Source organism: Diadema antillarum, unplaced genomic scaffold (genome assembly GCF_040938485.1).
Source record: "Diadema antillarum isolate AM-2024a unplaced genomic scaffold, OU_Dant_1.0 seq00001984_RagTag, whole genome shotgun sequence".
Lineage (NCBI taxonomy): Eukaryota > Metazoa > Echinodermata > Echinoidea > Diadematoida > Diadematidae > Diadema > Diadema antillarum.
Genome location: NW_027272642.1, coordinates 355,272 through 375,238, shown reverse-complemented (window position 1 = coordinate 375,238; position 19,967 = coordinate 355,272). Strand labels below are relative to the sequence as shown.

Below are 19,967 nucleotides of genomic sequence, written 5' to 3'. Positions count from 1 at the left end.
CATAATATCATTTTTTCCTCCATGGAAATCAAAACTTCAACTCATAAGCTTCAAAATGATACCAAACATGTCAATATTGAGCAAAGATGAAATTTTGCCTTCTGAGGGGACCTTATCTTGGACTTGCCCTATAGTGAGTGAAGTATCAAACCACCATGACCAGGGGCGGATCCAGGAATTCCGTAAAGAGGGGGCGCATTTACAAAATTAAAGGGGGGGGGGGGGCGCAAGCAACCCATCCCCATTTTTTTCTTTTATTTCTTTTGTTTCAACAAAAAATAAAGGGGGAGCGTGCGCCGGTTGCGGTCCTCCCTGGATCCGCCCCTGATGAACAGGGCTGCCAACTTTCACGCATTGAGCGTGAGACTCACGCATTTTGGTCCTTTCTCACTCTAAAACTTTATTTCATTTGCATGCATAAAGTTCTATTGATCTCACTCATTTTGACTCCTAAATTATAGCATTGGCCTATGGGAGTCTCACTCTCAACTAGTTTCCAGTGTTGGCAGCCCTGCATAAATGAGTGTGCACTTTGTCTTCATTATCAAAATAAGAGTTAGTTGATTGCATAATTTGTAAACATGAGTTTAATACAAAAACAGGGCATGGCACATTGTGCTTTGTTGTCAGGCATATGGCCCACTGTGTATTGAAATGAAAGGGGGTGGGGGGGGGGGGGAGGAATGGCATCTCCTTTCTCTGTGGTTTTGGACTTGGCAAGATACAGAACTTTGTATCAGTGGCAAGCAGCCATCATCATGTAGTTTTCAACGAAAAGGCAGAAAAATGACGAAGTCCCAGTAGAACAGAAGAACAGAGCTACACGTAGTAAACACGTACAATACCACCTACTCGATGTACAAGCTAAGGTACAATGTACAGTACATTGTACAATTACATGTACCCACTGTATTCAGAAGGCACTAAGGCCTATTGTGTAGGGCTACTTGATTGAACATGAATTGTATCCAGCCATTATTCCTTTCTGCAAGCAATGTACGATGTTTATTAAAGTGCATCTTCTGTGGGAGTTTAGCAAAAATGCGTACTGTACAAGCCTACTGTGAAAGTTTATGAAATGCTACTGTACACTGTAGTTTTACACCAGGGGGGCATTTCATGAAGGAACTTGTCGGATAAAATATCTGACAAGTCAATTATATCCGACAAGTTTTGAGAAATTCTTTAGTCTGATTGGCTGATTTCTCTGAACTTGTCGGATATAATTGACTTGTCGGACATTTTATCCGACAAGTTCCTTCATGAAATGCCCCCCTGGTGGGCATTTCATGAAGCATTTTGTCCGACAACTTGTCGGACAAATTTGCTCTCGGCAATCAGATGCAAGGATTTCAGTAGCTTTTAACATCAGACGAAATATCTGACAAAATGCTTCATGAAATGCCCCCCCCCCCCCCCCCCCCCCCCTGGACTTAAAAAATGTGTGCAACAATCGTGATCATGTACAGTGGACTCCTGTTACATGTACAATATGTATAACAAAGTCCTGGGGACCGGCAGTTTTATTTCGTTATATCAAAATTTTGTTATAACAGAACAAATAAACAATAAAAATACATAGTGTGAGTAGCATCGCGGCCTGAACAAAGTCCTGGGGACCGGCAGTTTTATTTCGTTATATCAAAATTTTGTTATAACCGAACAAATAAACAATAAAAATACATAGTGTGAGTAGCATCGCGGCCTGAATTTTTGTTTCGTTGTTAAAACAAGTATTTCGTTATAACCGTGTTCGTTATAACGGGAGTGCACTGTACAGTATACTGTAGTGTGTGTAAACCACCATTATGCAAGCAAGTACATGTCCTGTATGTGTGTAGTTGTACACTGTAGTTATATTTGTGTCATATGTACAATGAACATTGTAGGCCTACTCAGCATTTTTTTAAAGCCATTTCTTTTCTTAAATTAAAATGTAAGTGTACTTTGTACATGGTACAATGTATACATCACAATGCAGTGTGTATCAAAACTCATTCCTAACAACACCAACATAATGGTACATTGCATACACATTGTACAGTGGTACTGCACTGTGCATAATGTACAGGGTGTACATTGTATAGGCCTACAAGTTTGTACAGTAATATCATACTGATGATCCTGCAAAGAATATGTTTGGGCTGTCATACAATGTACATCATACACTGATTGATGCCAGGTACTTTTTAAGTGTGTACAAGAAATGAATACTGGAGGCATTACACTGTATAATACGCAACATGAGATTTTAATTGCGCGATTCATGTCCATCTAATCGATAAGTGGCATATTACTTTACACTGTTGAAAGCCGAGTCTTGCATGTTTATGAATCAGGTATAAGGATATAAGTAAAAAAGGAAAGTAGTTTCTCGTCCTCATGTGCATCTGATTTTGGTGCTGCATCAATTTTTTTTTTTTACTATTTTACTACTTTTCAAAATGGTGATAAAAAAAAACAAATAACAAACTTGTGATCCTCCACCTTTTCTGCATCTTTTTGAGTTGCCAATAAATATCAACTTTTTTTGATATTTACTACTTTGGGGCACCTGAAAAACATCAGAAATTCTCTAACCAATCGTGATGTCATGCACACATTCATTGCATTAGAATATTCTCTATAGTAATAATAAAATGCGTATCCACTACAAACTCATTATCATACCGCTATCAAGCCGAGAGTGGGATGTACTTTGTGTACAAACCAACCCCTGTACTGTAGGCCTGCACGCAGCGTGCTACATGTATATTGAGAAAGCATCTCGGCACATGTGCATTTTTTTTTGTAAACAAATAGTGTATCTCTCTGCAAAAATCAGAACGAAAAACTACTTTCCTTTTTTTACTTTTCCTTTACTGTTGTGACAACACATTATATTTAGACAAAACAAATTTGTATGGAACTTTATATTTTTGTATGCAACTTTGTGGATTTTTTTATTTTCAGAAATTGAACGACACATGATGTTCAGTATTAACCCAGATCCCAACAGGAATGCGACATGCACCAATCTGTTCATTACTGTACTACTTCAAAGTGTACTCCTCGTTCACAAATTTATAACCACTATAGGGAGATTGTCAGGAAGTCCTGATTCATGAAAAATTACCTAACATTGCAAAATCTATGACGTATATAACCAAAAAGCAAAGCAAAACAAAACAAAACAAAACAAAACAAAACAAAACAAAACAAAACAAAACAAAACAAAACAAAACAAAACAAAACAAAACAAAAACTCCAAACAGACACATTTACAAGTTGAAGAGTTTTATTGCAAAATGAGCTATAAAGTGCCATTTTGAAACATTTTGAAGTGAGTCCATCATCAGATAAGTAAAGCAAAATCAAACCTTTCCAATGATACCTCACTTGTGCAAAGTTATGATTAAAAATACTGTGTATTTCTTTTTTTACTTTGTTTTTTTAGCAGCTACAGTCACAAATATCTCAACCTATTCACAAGAATGGAGTTAGCTCATTTTGTGTTATGAATAAAACTTGTCAAGTGTAAAGTGTCCTACCCACCCATTCAGATTTGATAATGAATCAAAATTCTGGGGTACTGTCATTTTTGTGATTATCATAAACTGATTGACAGCTGTAAGAGATACTGGATTCTCAGTTCTGTGAATTATCTGTACCTTGAATTGGATGGTGAATATGAGGTTTGTATCAGACGCTCAAGTTTTTTATCACCCGAAATACTGGAAGGCAAGGGTGCTGCTTAACTGGACCCCACACACAGGGGCTAAAATTGCACTGAGGGCAACTGTTTTGAGATGATAACCTTTCTTTATTCACCACAAGTTTTATAAACAGGAACACTGTATGGCAACTTGGGTTTGATGACCTTTCTGATAATATGATACCATGGATATGTATCCCACGTTCTATGGCTACTGTAGGCATGTACATTAGATTACAAACAGTGTCCATACTGTTGTGTACGTTGTGAAAAATACATTGTACAATGTAATAAGACAAGGCATAGACTGCTACTGTGGAGTGTCTGGTGTGGTAAAACATTCATCTACTGATGACTGTATGGTTTGTAGAATTCCAAAGAGGTGAATTACTGAAGGTCCCAACCTATTGTACATGATGCTTTATGAATGTGTGCCTAGAGGCATCCACTTTTATGATACAGCGTACATTCCAGTACATTTACAACAATGTACTGTATACAATGTAGGTGCGTTTTTGGTGGCCCCGGGCCACCGGGCCACCGTTAGTGTCGAGCCCTGCTTATAGTATAGGCAAACCCCTACAGTGTTGTAACCTCATCAGTGGCACTTGTGGTTAAAACGATTTTCCAGGAAATGGGGAAGTTAGTTTGTGACACAGGCATACTTGCGCTTGTGAGTTGCCATTTTCGAGGAACCCCAAGAGCTTAATTCAATCAGAAGTGATGTATTATTATTAGACTCCCTGCGATGCCAGTGATTGCTTTCCTGTGTGGGATATGACAGCACTGTAAACCATGGTCACATCCAAAAACATGTGTTGTACACGTTCCTCTGTGGGTACGGTACAGTAATTTACATTTTACACATACTGATGTACAATGTATAGTGTGCCTTGTACAACAATTTGATCAGTGCATTCATCTCAAAAAGTCACACTGTTCACACACTGAGAAAAATTGTAACAGTAACGAATCTAAACCACCTACCAGGTATGTACAGTTGTAGGCTGACATGTACAAACATTTTACATACAATGTAGTGGTGTACAGATACAGTGTATTGTCTAGTAGTGTGGCTGTGGTAGGATGCACAATTATCACCCTTCACTGGGTGTGAAAATAATGTGAAATGTACCATGTACAATACAATGTATGTTTTCAGATCAAGTTGTATTCAGTTCTTTTTTTATAGTGGAAGGTTAAATGACTATTTCACAGAATTTCAACGTTGTTCAAGTGTGTGATGTGTGCATGTGTGTTCAAATGTCTGTATGAACTTGTTTTATTTTGAGCCTTTTTCTATTCGCTATTCGTATTATACTGGCTAGTAATATACAGCAAAGTCAATCCTTAATTTGTAGACTAGTTGATTAGCATAAAAAAAAGGAAATTAAGAAAGAGGAACCATTGCCAAATCAGTTTCTGATAAAATAAAGAAAAAGGAGTCAGGTATGTACATTTTTTTTTTACCACTGATGATTACTATATAAAAGTAAATTACTAATATACACACTGTACATCTTGAAATTTCATTGAATGTCCAACTGATCACCCCTCTTCATTTTCAAAATGGGGAGAAAACGGCTGAAGTTGCAGACTACAAGGTGTAGAGTGCACAAATGCAACACTGTACACTTTGCATAGCATGCCTCAACTTTCAGGACTTTGGAATCAGACCCAAACAATCGAGTTGTACCACAAACAATCACACTGAGCACCAAACCTGGCATACTGGACTCAAGTGGCATGTTAAACAATGGCACCGTTCAGAAATTGTAAACAAATAACCATTGAGACCTCTTTCCCCTAAAAGTCGCTATTGTTTAGTTGTCGAGTTAAATTGCAAGATTATAATAGTGAGTTGCAAATGATACATGTGGAATTCTTTTTGCCTTCTGCCACGTGGAAATCGTGCGATCGAGTGAGGATTTACGAAGGAAGCGATGAACTCGGCCGACGACGGGGAACTGCAGGCCGGCGCGTGATGATCGAGACTTGGCCAGATTTGCCAGATTTGCCAGATTTTCCTCGTCCAGACATGATTGGAGACGGAGAGACATTGCATGCAGTTGAAAGATATTCTTGTGAAGTAATGACAGTTTATGCACTGCTACATGTAGTGTGGCCGTTACTTTGAATCACTGATTTAAGAATACGAGAACTTTTCAATTCCGTAAGTTTTATGTAAAATTGTGACAAAAAAATCGACACTTCTGTAAATCCTTTGTACACCTTTGAATACATACAATTGTACGTGTACGTGTAAAGGGCAAGTACATTGTATTACAATCTTGTATGAACAAAGTGCCAAATTGCTGTTTCAAAGAGCTGTAGAACGACAAATAGCAGCTCCTTTTTCTCAGTTGTTTATAAAATTGAAAATTACCAACAATATTGGCAGGTCAGGGGAATGTACAATATTTGTCATTCAAATTTGTGTGACGGAAAATGATTTGTTAGCTGAAAATTGGTCATCAAAATGCTGAGTTGGTTAGGCAAACTTCCTGTTGACTGGTTCAAGTCTCTTTTATTAGTATTTTCTATTTCCTCTCAGGAGATACTCACCTGACGTAAAAAGTGAATGTCTACCACCCTCCCCCCCCCCCCCCGATTTCCTTAACACACATGTATCGGCTTATCACTTATTCCTCTGTCCACATACAGTCCGACAGTAGCTCAAATTTCATAGAGGAACAGGATAATTGTCAGACAGCAGCTCACCGAATATAATGAGGAAATGGGGGAAAAGGGCGCAGAGTCCTTGTTCCTGTTGACAGTGTGCCGACACAAAAGACTATATGTGGGCTCTCTGTGATTCTTCACGTCCTAGAGGTATATTTGCATGATGCAACTTTTGTTGCTGTTGTTGTTGTCATGACCGCAGATGGTGTGCCAAATGTGCCTTCTGCAAGGTTGCGGTGCTAAATAAAAGTCAAATGTGCACAACTCTCCTTTGGAAGCGGGACAACAATGCATGATACGATCTCATGTGTCACCCATTCCTCCTCTTGTTCTTGTCGCCTGCCGCCTGTTGTCGGACAAAAAAACAAAAAAAGCCGACAAAAAACACACAAAGGAAACCAAACCTACAAAGTGTATGTAAGTACAAGTGGACATTGCGTTTGAAGACCCACACTTTAAATTCACGTAAAAATTATTTTTAATAGTTTGGAGAAATTAATTTTTGCAGTGTGATGCAAAACCTGTTCATTCCTGTGTGTGAACGAAAAAAAACGATCAACAACACATGGTTGATTCTTGCTATACTGTACGAGCTGAAATTTTCGCGAATTGCTTCTTGGAGGACATTTTCACATATTCGCGGTTGCGAGGGTCTAACTGAACTTAATAGTTATTCGTGCGTTGTTATTTTCGCGTGTTGTTATTTTTGCGGTTCAAAGGCGATTCGCGAAATTCGCAAAAATAAAACCACTGGGAAATTTCAGCTCATATAGTAATGTATCAAAATGCTGCAATTGTGCAACTGTAGGCCTACATGTATAATGTGTATTGTGTACATTGCTCTTTTAAGTTTTCTTTTAACCTCCCAAGTTATTCCCGTTGTAGCTATTAAAAGAAAGCTCGTTGTAAAGGGGCTTCCATGTCCCAGAGTAGGTTGTGTACATGTATGTATGTCAAAACTACACTGAAATGATATTGAGGCAAACTATTTTTGAGGGGTAATATACCAAGTGCCAAGAAAATAGCCAGGTCAATGAAACAGCTGCTTCAAACTCCTTATGAGCAATTACAGTTTTAAAGACTGCCATGTTGTAGGCACTTCAACAGTTTTGATAGGGTCTGATGCTCCCTTCATAGTTTAATACAGTGTACATGGCCCATCTCCTAAATGAGGAGATCAAAGCCATTTGCCTATAGATGGAACGAGAGGGAGAGAGGATGGAGGGTTTCCCTTCATTCTCTCTCCAGGCAGACAGACAGGCAATAAAGGTCTGCTGATCCTCACCAGCAGAATCTCAGAGTTCGGCTGGGGTCATGACTGCATCCCCGGGGACAGATCCCGGGCTGCAAAAATAGCAGGAGGAGGAACGAAGGAGGGCAGAGAAGGGAGGAAAGGGGGAAGAGGTTTGCCCAGATCCCGGAGGTCATACTGAGGGGAAGGCTGATCTCTGTCAAAAGTGATCTCAACTCCGCTCAGTGAAAATCAAGTCCAAGTTCTGGTTGATTTAATACGTGCTGTACCCCAAACCCAGTACTTTGGCTGCATTTATAACTTGCAGACCCTACGTGGCTTCAGCAAGAGAATGGCATCAATTTCAAAACCATTTCAAAATGGTGTTTACGGACGTGGTTTGAAACATGATTCTTGGGGTGCTTTATTTTTAATAGTGTATCTAGTAACCATTAAATCATTATTCAATCAGGATGCAAGTGTTGTCATTGCACATCTGCTTTGCACCGTTCCATCTGGGAAATAAAGGTCAACTGCATGTCTTCTCTGTGCATCGCGCAGTCTGTAGTAATGCCAGGGTGCATGCATACTGTACATATATGTGCTTGTTATTATGACATCACAAAAGAAGTTTGCTATGAAAGCAGTCATCCCCCTCAGCGGAATCATGAGCCGAACTGTGATCGGACCACTGACTACAGTGGATCGGACTTCTTCGGATTCGGGGAAGTGGGCCAAAGCGTAAGCGCTAAAGAGGAGTCGATAGCATAGGTCTCTATAGGAAACTTGCACCGTGCGCCTGCGTACGCATTTGACTAAAACACCGGGACCATGCACCTTTAATACTTGCATGTATTTGCGATTTTCATTGTTGCTCCAAAAATATCAGCTTCTGAAACCTCCCACCATGTAAATGCGTGTATTCTGAACAGAATTTCTGCTCACAGATTGATTTAAATGCCCAGAAGGGACAGCCCAACGTACAGTAGGGGGGCATCCTGTTTTGGTGACGGGGGTATTGACTCCTACAGTGTAGGTTGTACATCATGGTACTCTTTAGCACGGAGTGCAATCGACAGGGGGTGTGTCCACGGTGTCACTGTGGTACCCAGGTTCATAGATGTGTGCCTGATTGATGGAGACAGCCCCTCAAACGATGGCATGCCAGAGTGAAGAAAAGTATTGCATTTCTTTGAGGTAAAAGTCAGGGGATGAGCGGATGACCCTCTTTCCCCACTGTAAAGTAGTACAAGAGTGAATGGTCACAAGTTCAATGGTACAAGATTTCGCAAGAGGTGAAAGATAGTGGCGCTCTATTCAGTGAGGCAAAGCTGAGTGAAATAGTGTGCCTCATTTTCACCGAGTACGGAATCTTGTTCCATTGCACGTGTAAAGACAATGCACTGTTTGTTTGAATACGACACCTCGAATGTCAACAGATTTGGTCCACATAGATTCTTGAATTATGTACAATTGTAGCACAGAATGGCAACCATTTTCCATGAAAGATGAATGAGTAGCCGCACAGTCACAGTCACTGTGTATATGATGTACGCTATACGTTCGTGAAGCTGATCGGTTGAAGTTGATTACAAAGAATAAATGGTGACAAAACTAATACACACTCGTAATTTAAAGTGCGCAGCAAATGTTTGTTTATCGTGCCATCAGAGCTGTGCGACGGAACAAAAACTTCAAGTCCATTGTGAGTTTAACACATGAGTCAATGGAAGTGGGTGACGTCTGCCATGCGCTCTCCATTTTTGCTCAAACAGAATTGCACGGCTGACGGCCACAGCGTAGGATTGAACTTTTAATTAAATGTCACGTGATGGGCAGTCAACCAATCGAATAGCTACATTCCTCTTAGGTGTTGTGTAATCATAAAGTGATAATGGGAAGAATCTTTACAAGTGAAAAAAATTAGCCATGAATGAACTGTAGCCTTCACACTGATGCAATTATTGAAGCGGAATCCAAATCTTGGGATTTACATTGCAATCCATATTCTATAACAAGATTTTTGCCATTGTGGACATTAAAATCTCCCAACTTGGTGCGATCTGCTTGATCCGATTTCCAAGAAACGGACCCATGCATTTTGAAATACAGGGAACTTTGTATTATGTACAGGTAGATTCACAGAGCCTCCAAAAATGTGCAGAAAGTGAAATGCTTATGGAATACTTCTGGAATATATTTTTTAGGAGATGAAAATCATGGGCAGGCATTTTGCAATATATTTTGCCCCCGAGGGTTGAAACATATGTTGGAGGTACATCCATTCTGTAGCTGTCAATAACAGGTCCCCTGGGTTACCAAGAATGTAAACTATGCGCAGAAGTGGGGCTTACAAAACACTATGCATGAGGTGTTCATTAGTAGGTACAAGATCTATCAATACTGCACTGCGCACTATAAACCCTTTCACTGGAATTCACGGAAGGTGGTACATTTGAAACTATGGTTTAAAGGGATTGTACAGTTTTGGTTCAGACCTAATTTCAGATTTCTAACATTTTTTGGTGAAGTAATGTGAAACCTCTTATGAAATATGAAAGAGCACATCATTCTATGAGGAATTCAACGTTTATTTGATGAAAATTGGTTTTCTAATAAAGTGTGGGACCCACACTTTATTATGATCGCGTTGTTTTACTTTGTTTTTGGATGTTTCAGTCAATCCAAACCCAATTTTCATCAAATAAACTTTGAATTCCTTTTAAAATGGTATTCTCTGCATTATATCTTAAGTGTTTTCTTGGTATCTCGCAAAAAGTTAAAAGCCCAGTTCTCATCTCCACCAATACTGTACCATCCTTTTAATAGAATGATGGACAAAGACCATATTTTTTAATGGGGCGCCAAATGTCGCATGGCCTGTTTCGTTATGAAATCAGTCATTTCGTCACAAAATGATCATTTCATCAATGTAGTGTTAACATTTCTAAACAATTATGAACATTTTGTTGATGATATCAATAAATTAACTGATGCCTATATTGACTGTGCCTACATTATTGTTGCAGGATGTGATTTGGAGGAGTTTTTTCATAGTCAAATTTATCTGCATTCTTTATGAACCTTTGTCATTTTAAAGGGTCTGTCGTCTTAGACACATTTATGAGGGAACTTCAGTTTAACTGGGACATTTATAATGTACTTCCGCAACAAATCCCACAGTAGTACAATGTATGTTAAGTAATGTATGTTCAGTCATGTATAGTTTTTAGAGCTGTGAGTTTGATTGACAGGTCCAGTAGATTATGACACAGCTGTTTGTATGGAATGTAGCTTTGTGGTGGCAGTCAGCAGGGAGTGTCCTGGCAGCAGCCTACAGAAACCACCAGGTTACCCTACACAAAGGGTTAACCCTACACAAAGGGTTAACCCTTTGCGTTCCAACAAACTTTCTAGTGCAGTGGCGGATCCAGAGGGGGGTGCACCAGAGGGGGGTGCACCGGGTGCGCACCCTCTCTTTACTTTTGGTTGAAACAAAAGAAATAAGAAAAAAATGGGGTGGGGGGAGGGTTGCGTACGCCCCCTTTTATACGTAATTCCTGAATCTGCCCCCTGTAGTGTACACGTAATGTGCAAAACTGTTTCAAGAGAATTTGGTTTAATAAACTTTACTTGAATGCAGAGTTAGTTTGTACACAAATGTCTATGACAATCACAAAACTACATGAAAGGGTTAACCCATTGAGGTCAAGTTTAAAACTTTGCTAAACATCATATTTCCCACCACAATTCTTATCATACATGTCAAGGGGATTTTAGTACAACAGGGTTTGAAAGATTACACACACTTCTTGATTTCTATCGTACTATTGCGAACTAGTAGGCCATATGTATGTCCCGCATATATGTGTAGCTTTTTGCTGATTTGGTGAGTAAACTTATGTTTGCCATACACATGAGCAACTCTCAGAAAAAGCATGTACAGTGTATTGCACATCTTATAGATTGTTTTGTGTTTTGTTTCAAATGTGGGGAATTACATTTTTTTTTTCTCTTTGAATAAGAGTGATATGTTTATCATTACTGATTTAGTTTTCATTCCTTCACTGTGGGTATCTATCGTAGACAAAATCAACTGCATGTTACATATTGATTGCTTTTGAAGTGTGATTATTATTATCTTTTTTAGAGTATGCTATAAATGTCAAGAAGCTTCTTGGTTCGAGACAATTTGATGAAAATATCATATCACACCCCTGAAGGCTATTTAAAGTCAATTGTACATTGGATTAAAATCAGAGCTTTTTGACAGGGTGGAATCAATTCCATTTTAACCCCCCCCCCCCCAACAAAAAAGTACAAGTAAAGAAATTGAACAAAATTATGTATATCCACAAGACTATCATAATCATATTCAACAATTCATTCTCCCCAACCTACATGTACCATAAAAGCTAATGTCAAGTGATGAAGCTTTCATCTATACAGCTCTATGTTATTATATATAATGTACTATATATTATATAATATAATATATGATATATATATGATATATTAAATATTATATATCATGTATTTTATATATGTCATATATTATCATATATCATATGACATATCATATATCATATATCATATGTTATAGAATGTATATTACATATTGTATACAATATTTTTTTCCCTAATAATCTGTGTGCCTGTATCTATTGAAATGGCAATGCTCTGAATGACTTTTTTTCATATTCTATTGTGTGCAGAAATGATGCTGACGACATACACCATATCTTTCTCATTCGTGATGTGTTCGTTTCTCTTTTCTGTTTCGACAGGGATGCCATTCAGATGCTGCTGAAGTTTGATGCGTCGCCGACGGTAGCGGATAACAGGGGGAGCAACCCCCTGCACCTTGCTGCCTGGACGGGCAACATGGACATTGTACAGACCCTGCTAACTGTCGGTGTCAGCAAGGACCAAGTAAACGAACAGGTAGATAGAGTGGGCAGTATTTGTTTTATGAATACTGGATTTTTCTGTGCTGTAAAGCTACAACTGTACCTGGAGTAGAAATGCATCTTGTTGTGTAGAGGGCTTTAAATGAGCTTCCTCTTGCAGTTAAAAGCTGAAATATGGAGGGGTTTTTTTGTTTGTTTGTTGCAAAGGCCACTTCTACAATTCCCCCTTTACTGGTACACTGAAATCTCCTTCTTCAGCTTCTTCCACTTCCTATTGCAAAGGCCATGTCTATTGATAGAAACCTTGTCTTTCTTTTTAATGAATAGTATGGCCCCTCCCACTTTCTATTGCAAAGGCCATGTCTATTGATAGAAACCTTGTCTTTCTTTTTAATGAATAGTATAGCCCCTCCCACTTTCTATTGCAAAGGCCATGTCTATTGGTAGAAACACCTTCTCTATATAGGCCTAAGTAGTATAGCCCCTCCCACTTTTTATTGCAAAGGCTATGTCTAGCGGTAGAAAGCTCTCACAGACCACTCCAATTTCCATGAAATTCTATGTTGGAGTTATTCACAGAAAAAAGAAAGAAGAGAGAAAAGAAAAACAAATGAATCATAACAGTTACAAAGACAGGACTGGAATAATAGAAAATGTATTAAAGGCATAACTTACCATTTGCAGATGAAACAAAAACCCAGCATTCATGCTTCAAAATACTTCGAAAATGTGAGTTAGGGATAGAAACAACCAATGTAAGAATTTGAACCAGTATAATCGGGGTTATTCAAGTATTGTTAAATCTACAATTTAATGTGAACAGTAAATGTTTCCAGTCTAAACCATCTGCAGTTATGGTTTAATGAGAAAAATAGTGATATCTCCTATATATATTAGGCTTTATTGCAAAAATTTCATAGGATAGAATGTTTTGTGATACAAATTGTGACCTAGTTAGTACACATACAATGTATGCATGAAATGGGGTACCTTGAACTTTTTTTTTTTTTTAATCACTGCTTCCAAAGGTTATCAGGACCTTCAAGATGTACATGTCTCAGGCCAACACATTTTTTTTTTCCATGTCAAATTTGAAAACATCACTTTCTTTCGGAATAAACCCAATGGCGTGTTCACATTGTCTGAAGTGAGAAGAGTACGTATATTTCCTGTATGTGTTGTATGAATGACTTCAGGAAATGCCACATAAATGTGACAATAAAGTCTAGAGTTCATCCACTTGACAGGACATGTGTGTACATGCACACAGGTACCATGTTTCTGCCCATGAACCATGCTGAAAACTTGGTTTACCTTTGCTCTTCCATGGGAAACCCAAGGTAGAATACAATGTACCAATGTGTAATTTGTTTGTAGTAAACCGCCTTTTTGTAGACATGAATCAGGCTGGAAGGTTATTTTGAACCCACTCTACGACTGGAAACCTATGAAAATATTCCGATTGTTGTGACCAATGCCTCCGAACACACCCACACTACTACACAGCATGTTGACCCTCTGCACAGTGTGTTGACAGTGTCGAATAATACTCGTCAGAATGCAGCCGCACACTTTCACTTTCCAATCTCTTCCCCTTTCCAGCTACAGCTAAAGTGGGTTAGTACAGTAGTCTCCGCTTAATCAGGTTGTGTGTAGCAGAGCATTTCTTACCTGATTTAAGCAGTACCCGGAATATGGATGGTACAGTATTGGTGGAGATGAGGATTGAGCTTTCAACTTTTTTTTTGTTAGATACCAAGAAAACACATATATGAAATAGTACAGAGCATACCATTTTAAGAGGAATTCAAAGTTTATTTGATGAAAATCGGGTTTGGAATGGCTGAAACATTCAAAAACAAGGTAAAACAAAGTGATCGTAATGAATGGTGGATCCCACATTTTATTAGAATTGCTCTGTTTTGATATACTGTATCTCAGCCATTTCAAAACCAATTTTCTTCAAATAAACGTTCAATTCCTCATGGAATTACATTTTTATGCTTTTTCGTATCTCATAAAAGGTTTCTCATTTTCTCACCAAAAATGTTAGAAACCTGATGTTAGGTCTCAACCAAAACTATATGATCCCTTTAAAAGCGGAGAGCACTGTAATACCGAATATCAATGCAAGCATTACTACGTGTACACCACTTGGCATTCGAAACATTGGGATATCACCAACTTCCTCCACTGAGGTATGCGGGAGGAAGGATATACCCCAGGCTAGAAAGGGTCTCTCAGTCAATGCCATGGGTCAGGTGTAGCATTTCTACAGTAACTTTCTATTTTCTCCAGCGTATACTGTTGAACGTACACTGGTGTGAGCTTGTGTTCTTTGGCATAGGCTTGGTGTGTGTGTGTGTGTGTTTGTGCATGTGTGTGTGTGTGTGTGTGTGTGTGTGTGTATGTGTGTGTGTTACTGTACGTGTGAAGTTACATGTACAGCTGTGAGCCCTGTCGATGCTCTTTGAAAATGTGATGCCCTTTGAAAACTTGATGCCAGGAAGTACACAGAGTTGTGTGTAACCAAAGAAGTTTGTGGGGAAATAATGGTCAGGGAACAACAAAAACAGGGTTTATTTTTAAGAGTGAGGAACGATATTCAAAGAAAGCAAGTATCAGAAGTCAAGCTGTCCCCTTCCTTAAAGGTGAATCACTGAATACATCTGGGGTTTTTTCCTTTCTTTTCAAGTGTTTTTTCTTTGTTTTTTCTTTTCACTGTTTTCCCTACTTGGCTAGAGGAAAATCCAGTAAACAATGAAACTAAACTGCATTTCACTCTTCTCCAAACCTTTCATTACACATTGTACCTGTGCAGGGTGTACATACAAACAAAAAAAAAGTTACAACCTACAATTGTACTGTACAACATTGTATGGTGGTGGTTTACAGATTATTTGGGGGTGGGGGTGGTGAAATTTTAAGGCATCTCCAACTTGAAAAAATGAATAAAACAACAAACAAAGTATGGATAATCATACCCAAGATGAATGAGACTTGAGAGAGAAAGGGGGGGGGGAACTGACAATTTTAACATATTGCAGACCTCAAGTTTTCCTTTCTGTGTCTATCGCAAACCCCGTTGATATCATTTATTTTGCCTGTCACTATAGAAGTGGTGATATAGCCTACCAGTCTGTAGTTATGGTTGGAAACAACACATCTCCTTCTCCTTTCTTTCTATGGCTTACTTCAGTGATCCCCGGTGGTATGTAATATTTTAAAGATGCGGTTATCGCCCCGTCCAGCCACAATGTTTTGATTCAGGATATGGTGCTGCTCCTAAAGTAGGTCTGTGGTTGGCCCCTGCATGCTTCACAGCTCCAGACAGAAATAAAGATCTGCCCTGTCTAGAAGTCAGTGTCATGTTTTTTCTTCTCCCCACTGAGTGTCTGTGAAGATTTAGGGGGAGTATTGGGTATACACTGCATTTGTTTGTTTGAAGTCTCGGCCTAATGCAGAACGATATTTGACCCTTGACCCCAGTAGTATTATTACTTTCTTTTTTCTTCTCCAAAATCCTTTAAAATCCTCAGGCAGTTGCTTGTTTCCCCTGTGGACTTCTCTCTGTCCCTCTTTCTCTGCATATAAGGGCTTTTTACAATTGTAAATTTTTGCTTAGTCCCATACCAACGGTGGAGCTAAGGGGGGGGGGGGGGCCTTAGCCCCACCGTTGGTACAGGACTATCCTTAGCCCACTTTCTGTTTACACTGGTTTTTGCCAAAGTGGGCTAGCCCCACCAATAGTCCGGTACTATCTGGCCCTGCAAAATAGCAGGGTTAGCACCGCAATTGTGGTGCCAAGCAAGTGAGTGTAAACAGAACGAAAAAATAATCCGGGGCTAAGCGACGGAGACGAAGTCCGACCCCCACTGACCAATCAGAAACAAGGTAATCAAGTGCTGCCGGTGCGTGCGTGTATGTGTAAAGTGCACAGCGTAATCATGAATATTCATGTGGTTTGGAAAGTCCGGGGCTAAGAAATATGAGTGTAAAAAGGTCAGTTTTCTCCTTAGCTCCGGACGAGAGATAGTACGGGACTAATTGGCCAGTGTAAAAAGCTGAAAAAAATTTGTACGGGACTAACGATAGTCCTGGGTCAGAGAAAGTCCGGGGTTAAGAAACACAAGTGTAAAAAGCCCTATAGATAGCCTCACGTTCATTTATTTCTTTAAAACTGTATTTTGTATTTTATACGAGTAAGGATCTTGATATTCTAATGTTATAAAAATGTGCAATTGAGGGAATGAGCTTTGTGTGCAAATCATATTTTCTAGAGCAATATATGTTTGTGATATTTATCATTATACAGACAGCATTTTACTTTGATGTGATGTACATGTAACCCCCCCCCCCGAAAAAAAAAGAAAAAAAAAAGATGTGCATGTGATATTTGATATTTAGCACAGCTGTCAAGTCTCCCTGATTCTGCAGGAGTCTCCCTGAAAATGTCAAAATCTGTTCATGTCTGAATAAAAGAATACTAAAATCTCCCTATTTTGAGAATTATTTTTGCCCATTGAAATGCATAATGTAACACACAGATACTGTATCTCCCTGATTGCTGTGTGGAATCTCCCTGATTTGGATGTGGGAATATTGGCAGACCTGCAGTTAGTGTTTATCTTCCTTTTTATTTCTGTTTTTGCCCACAGAACAACTACTTGGACACACCTCTCCATTTCGCGGCTCAGTATGGGCACACACAAGTCGTCTCTATCCTGCTTGATGTAAGTGTAACTCCAGCATCAAATGAGATTATAACACTTTACACCCATGTACAAGGTGTATTTTTTCATTTGCCCATCTGTCGTTGTATTCACATTTCTGCCAAGGTTTAAATGCTCTAAAACAACAGATTACATAGTTATCACATCACTGATGCAATATGTACCAGGATGAGTTTGAATAATATCTGTGATGTACAGTAATCTATAGTTAGCAAAGAAATCAACTCACCAAACTTTTTTTCCCCCTTTAATTTGCCCATCACTCCTAAATCTCCTTCCTTTCTTTCCCCAAATGTTGGATGCATGTGCCAGCGTAAAGTTTCGGCTGCTGAAGTTTGTCAAATTGGGGAGGTGGGGCACCTTCTTTCTCCAGTGGAACATCTACCATGTACACCTGTGTCTTTCTCGACTATGAAATTCTAATGCCGATACTAAAGTATGTTATCTCGGTTCAATCTCCGTGATTATTATGCCTCGCTTGCCCAAGGATGCCCAAGGATGCCTGCGATGTTGTTTTGTACATCACCCCCTTTCAACCCCTTTCTTTTGAGTCAATGAAAGAAATTGCTTGGCAGCTGCTCAAAGGCCCTTTTCTTTCTTGATCGGCCAGGGAGAGATACGGAGATGGGCAGTAAACATGAAAACAAACATCCTGTGATATGGGGCTAATTTATGTTACCAGGCCAGAGTACGTGGCAGTCATGGGCATCTGTCTCACCCCCTCTTCCTGGCCTGCCTAGGCCCGATATGGACTCTCCTGGTATGCCTGGTATTCCAGGCATCCCAAGAATGCAGCTGTGATGTAATCATCAAGTTGGGGAAAGGGGTAATAGGAAGTGAAAGGTGGCGCCGAGTCTTCAGGTAGGCATGCACTAAATAAGGGTGGGGTGGGGGTGAGGGGGGGGGGGGAGTGGGATGATCCAGGGGTAAAAAAACAATCATACTTTATAGAGAAGTATACTTGCATAATATTAAAACCACCCAATATCAAACATCAAATTTCTTGCAAATTAGGTCTTTTCATTTTTTTTTCTTTTTTTTAAGTCTGAGCAAACATGAATCATAATATTTCCAATCACATACATGTAATTTCTGAAATCGTGTTTGAATGGGTCAGCACTGATCTAAGCTGTGCTGTTGAAAACTAAACAACTTGACAGACACGTTTGAGTTGGTGGAGTTGTGCGCAATCCTGAACACACATCCACAGTGGTGTGTTCATACTGTATTTTATGTCGCAATGTGCAGTGAGAGTTGCATATAATGTGTCTGACCATCAGTGGTGTGTGGTATTTGTACGTATGTAATTGTTTGCAGTACAAACTGAGTAATGTCATCATTGAGATAAACCTAGTTCTTTGTCTAGACACTTGCTAAAACATTAAACCTTATTCTGTGTCTTGACACTTGCTAAAACATTCAAGAAACATGTCTTTGAAAAGAGATAACAAACAATTTCTTTTGTTTTCGTGAAACCCTCCATGAAAGACGTAGGCACTTCCTCCCACACAGAGCCATTTCAGATGGGCAAACAACAAGCTTTTGAAATAATTTTGCAAGTTTACACATTTCTTCCTAAACGACAAAGTAATTCCTGCATTATATGCCCCAAAGAAAAATTGTAGGTTCAGTTTCAGTTTTCCCACCTGAATTCAGAAGTCATTTTCAGGAAGCCATGAAAAGAAAATAGATGCTGCAAAGTTAATTAAACAAAGCAGCGCTACGAGTACAATAGTGTTGTATGTCCTTTATATCTTTACTGTTATGTGAGAAGATGACAGTTACCGGTACACAAGCCTGCTCATGAAAACTGAAAGTTTAGCAGTGAACAGAACAGAGATGTTCAACACAAACAGCGCCTGCTCAAAGACCACGGTCCCACATACTCACTTTGGTGGGAGTGTCATCCTGGGTACGGAATCTTTCAGTTTGAGCTACATGATTAAATGACTGGTTTTATATGTACCATACAGAAGAACTATCGGGCCTCATGGTTAATCCAGCCAGAACAGTGTCTTTACTGTTTAAATCTATTTTATGCATATGTACAATTATTTAAAATGTCAAGGCATGATTATCTAATGACTCATGATCAAATCTAAACTGGGTCTATTCTAGCACAACCTTTTTAACATTTACTGCATGTTGCTCTGCTGTGCTGCTCTGCTGCAGAGTATACACTGTACATTGTTAAACTCGTTGAGGACAAGTCCCGAGCAGACTCGGGCAGGTGTCTTTGGGAAATGTGTGTTGTAGCAAAACCAAACCGTCCTCAATGGGTTAACCCTTTTAGGACCATCATCGTAAATTACTACTAACTCTATAAATGTATAGCAATGACACTGGATGCGTGTGTTTATCATTACACCCTGATTACATTATTCGCTAATGATTCGCTAATTTATGAATATCTGTTGGAAGGAGTGATGATTTTAAAATCAATTTTGACAATATGTTGTATCATTCTGTTGATATTTGTGACTATTACAATGTATTGAATTTCATACACCCCACTCATTATCAAATAATCCGTATGTGTGAGATATATACGTGTACTACATTGTAACTCGAGTGTTTAGGAGAAAGACAGAATTTGACAAGAAAATAGATGTTAAAACAATATAACTCAGCTGAATAAGACATACTATTTTTTTTTTTTGAAGCAGCCATATCTTTGTTTCCCCTTTTCTGATCTCAGACTTCATGTTGCTTTATTG

At 39.0% G+C, this 19,967-nt stretch overlaps 1 protein-coding gene across 1 annotated transcript in view; it reads left to right on the top strand.

The window, feature by feature from the left end:
- The window catches only part of LOC139713484 (uncharacterized), a gene marked incomplete at its 3' end in the record, with an annotated part of 71,870 nt that overhangs the window by 32,122 nt on the left and 19,781 nt on the right, over window positions 1-19,967 (top strand). The window contains exons 3-4 of the mRNA XM_071625212.1: window positions 12,395-12,551; window positions 17,176-17,250. Of these exons, the coding sequence (XP_071481313.1) occupies window positions 12,395-12,551; window positions 17,176-17,250 (232 nt within the window). The remainder of the gene's footprint in view (window positions 1-12,394; window positions 12,552-17,175; window positions 17,251-19,967) is intronic.